The sequence below is a fragment of the Camellia sinensis genome, chromosome 5 (genome assembly GCF_055761805.1).
Source record: "Camellia sinensis isolate YWXY chromosome 5, ASM5576180v1, whole genome shotgun sequence".
Taxonomy (NCBI): domain Eukaryota; kingdom Viridiplantae; phylum Streptophyta; class Magnoliopsida; order Ericales; family Theaceae; genus Camellia; species Camellia sinensis.
Genome location: NC_138965.1, coordinates 17,553,412 through 17,556,865, shown reverse-complemented (window position 1 = coordinate 17,556,865; position 3,454 = coordinate 17,553,412). Strand labels below are relative to the sequence as shown.

At 42.2% G+C, this 3,454-nt stretch overlaps 1 protein-coding gene across 1 annotated transcript; it reads right to left on the bottom strand.

The window, feature by feature from the left end:
• Positions 1–261: 261 nt before the first annotated feature.
• On the bottom strand, positions 262–1,056 carry LOC145791248 (uncharacterized). The gene has a single exon (XM_082871579.1). It carries the CDS (start codon positions 1,054–1,056, stop codon positions 262–264), a length of 795 nt encoding a protein of 264 aa, XP_082727705.1.
• Between the last annotated feature and the right edge of the window lie 2,398 nt (positions 1,057–3,454).

Genomic DNA, 3,454 nt, shown 5'->3' with positions numbered 1-3,454 from the left:
ATCAACCTGCCCATCCCTCAGAGCATAGGCCTGCTGTGCTGACTGAGCCAAAGCAGCTCCTTTATGAACTCTGGAAGTCTGAACTGAATGAGTCTGCTGGTGACTCTGAGTCTGCCTCGACCCTGATGCGCCAGATACGCCTCCCAACTGCGGGCAAGCTCTCTTCATATGCCCTGACTGACCGCACTGATAACAAATAGGCCCCTGCCCCCTACTCTGAGTCTGACTCTCAGATCAGTTAGGTGGTGGTGGTGGCAACATCTACTGTCCTCCTCTTTTCTGTGGACAGACAAAGGTCTTGTGACCCGGTTGGCCACATTTGAAGCAAGAAAACCCACTTGATGCACCCTTCCCTGAGCCCACACTAGGCAAAGGGAAAGTGGACCTCGACTGGGATGAAAAGATGCTCTTACTCTTCTTATTGGGCCTAAAATCTCCCTGTGATCCATGGCCCCTAGACCTCAAATTCCAAAGTCTCACCTCTTCGGCTTCCACCATAATCTCTACATATGCGGCCGCCTCCACAAGACGATCATAACTCAGGATCATGTTCTCGACAACCTTGAACAAGATCTTCATCCTCAACCTTTGCTCAAACTCAATGCAACGGTGTTCCTCTGTCGCTACTAATTCTGGTGCAAACCGGGACAAACTGGAGAAGGCGGCTTCAAACTCGGCCACAGACATAGTAAGTTGCTTAAGGTCCTTGAATTCCTGCATCAATCTCTCCCTAGTCGTAGGAGGTAGGTACTTGTCTTGGAAGGCCACCACAAATGCCTCCCATGTTGGTTCGATTCGGCCTTTGGCGTACTTCCACCATTGGCTTGCATCACCCTTGAGATAGTAGCTAGCAAGGGTCACCCTCAATTCACTATCCTCTATATGAAGCATCTCAAAAGTCTTCACGGTTTGTTCAAGCCATTCACCCGCCTTCTTTGGCTCGGGGCTGCCGTGTAATTCATCCGGCTTGGCCTTTAAAAACTCCCTCGTGAGGAAGCTAGCACTAGTTTCCGCAACATTCTCCTTTGCTTGGGTTTCTGCCCTCAAAATGTTCATGGACTCCCTCAATGCCCCAGCACCTCCGCTTGTCCTACTTGTTCGGCCATATCAGCTTGGCGTAGACCCTCTTCTTGTACCAGGACCTCTTGGACCGGTACCTCATATACACCTCGGCGACCTCGACCTCGTCTTCCACCCCTACCTCCTCGAGTTCGAACTCTTCCTGACATCTTAATTTAGGGACAAGATAAATAATTTAGCACATAAATTCCAAATGTGCTCGCCACTCGCTTCACGCGTTGGACTAAAGCAACTACATGCATCTTACTACACATAAGCACTTTAGTCACATAAACACATATGAATTATCCTTGAGTGATGAGATTTGTCCCATGAGAAGCCAAGAATTCTTAGTAGAATGAGTATTGATCAAGTACTCTTCTAATAAGACCTCAAGGAATCTAATAGGCGCAAATAACATCCCGAAAGTCTAATCCCATACCCACATAGTCACATAAACATGTTGTCACGTAATCACGAAAACAAAACATTTCCTAGTCATGCGAAATGAACCCATTGTGGTATAACAACCACTTCCCGCAAGCCCCAAGTGTTCAAACCCGGTAGCTCTGATACCAAGTTGTAGCGCCCCAAAATAATCCCAACATATCTAATACGTCAAGCCACATTCATCAAATAGATATAACCATTCTCCAACCTTTACATCTTAATCTCCAAGGTTTATACAGAAGGTTCCACATGCAATTTACACATTCATAGGTAAGTTTACACATGAAAAGTTCTAAAATAAATAAAATGCCCTTATGGGCTACAACTTCCAAGGCTTAAGCCTAGTTACACAAAAGTGGTCTCTCAGACCCATACAAAAATAGCCCTTGGCTAGCAATTTAATCACCACAACAAAAAGAGTATTACTTTTCCCAACAATTCTGCGCCTTCAATTTCGGCGGGATCACCATATCTTTACCTGCACCAAAACCCATAGGGGTGAGCATAAAGCCCGACAAACAAAAACCTTAACAAAGTATGTACATTTATGCAAGATTCATAACAATTAATGTAAATGCATATGTTATGCCCTGCCATTTGAAGAATATCTCATGTCAAGCATTTCTTGAAAATTACCATGCTTTTAATAAACATTTTACAGTCTCTGCAATTTCCAAACTTCCAATTTTAAATCATAAGGAGGGGCGGTAAATACAACACTGGTAATCTCTAGGTTGGTGTCTGCAAGTAGACTCTACAAGTGTTACCAAATTGTCATTTTTACCGATATTAACCGAAAGGCTCGACACCTATCCGTGCGGGTTTCTGGTCTTTCACCATGGACACTCAGGCTAACTTATCAAATTCATCTACACCCCTAGCCAGTCTTACCATCGTATTTACCCCATCACATTTCCAACGTTTAAATCACAATATTACATTCACAGGAGAAGTTCCAATTTCTTTTTCGAAGTTAATTTCCATGATATGCATAATATCCATGATGTCAATGCAATAATCAACTATAATACTTCATGTTTCTCTATATAGATTAAACCAAAATTTACCTTCCATAGAGGTTCACAACCTCCATTTTGTCCTTTCCATACTATTCCATCAAACCAAGAATTTGTCATTTATTTAATCATGATAAAATATAGCCAAACTTCATGCTCTTCCAACATTTAAATCTATTTAAGCCATTTCATCACATAAAGGTTTCACCCCCAATCTCAACAACTTACAACATCAAGAAAATTTCTCATCAACTTCTATATACACAATAGTGTGAAGCAAACAATTCTCATTCTCTTGCCTAACATGACACCCAACAATACACAAGCAAACATACATAATTATATATGTATGTAATCTTAATATAGCTCCATAACCCTTGTTATTTAAGAAAAGCCCCAAAATTTCTAGGTTTTCATCAAACCCTAACAATTTTCCTTTCTTGAAAAAAAAAACCCCCACAATGTAGCTCCATTTCAACCCATGTGGCTCAACATTTCACAAAATCTTTCAAAAGAATGCAAAATGAGTTTTTCTTCAAATAAAATCAACAATGTCTTGAGCCCAAGTCCCCATTTTCGAAATACATGGAAGAGTTCACAAAAAAATCCATCAAAGCTTGCATAAACACACATATAACTCAAAGGAAAACCCTATCTCAAGCTTGGTGAAGGACAAGATGAAACCCTAGAGTTAGAAGTTGAGGGAGAGTCTTGGATTTTCCCCCACCCAAATGAAGCCCTAGCTTTGAATCTTCAAGATCTTGAGAGAGATGATGAAGATTTTGGCCCAAGAACTTGTGTAGACACCCCATTTTTGACCGTCCTCAAGACTTGGACGTCACCGTTTGAACACTCGGTGATTACTCGTGTTTGTGTTCGTTTGGAGTTCCCGGAGGTCTCGGCTCGCGCGCCTTGCCTCAGGATCTCCG

Excerpts from the sequence above, each read along its gene's own strand:
- LOC145791248 (XM_082871579.1), bottom strand. The coding sequence starts at position 1,056 with ATGAACATTTTGAGGGCAGAAACCCAAGCAAAGGAGAATGTTGCGGAA.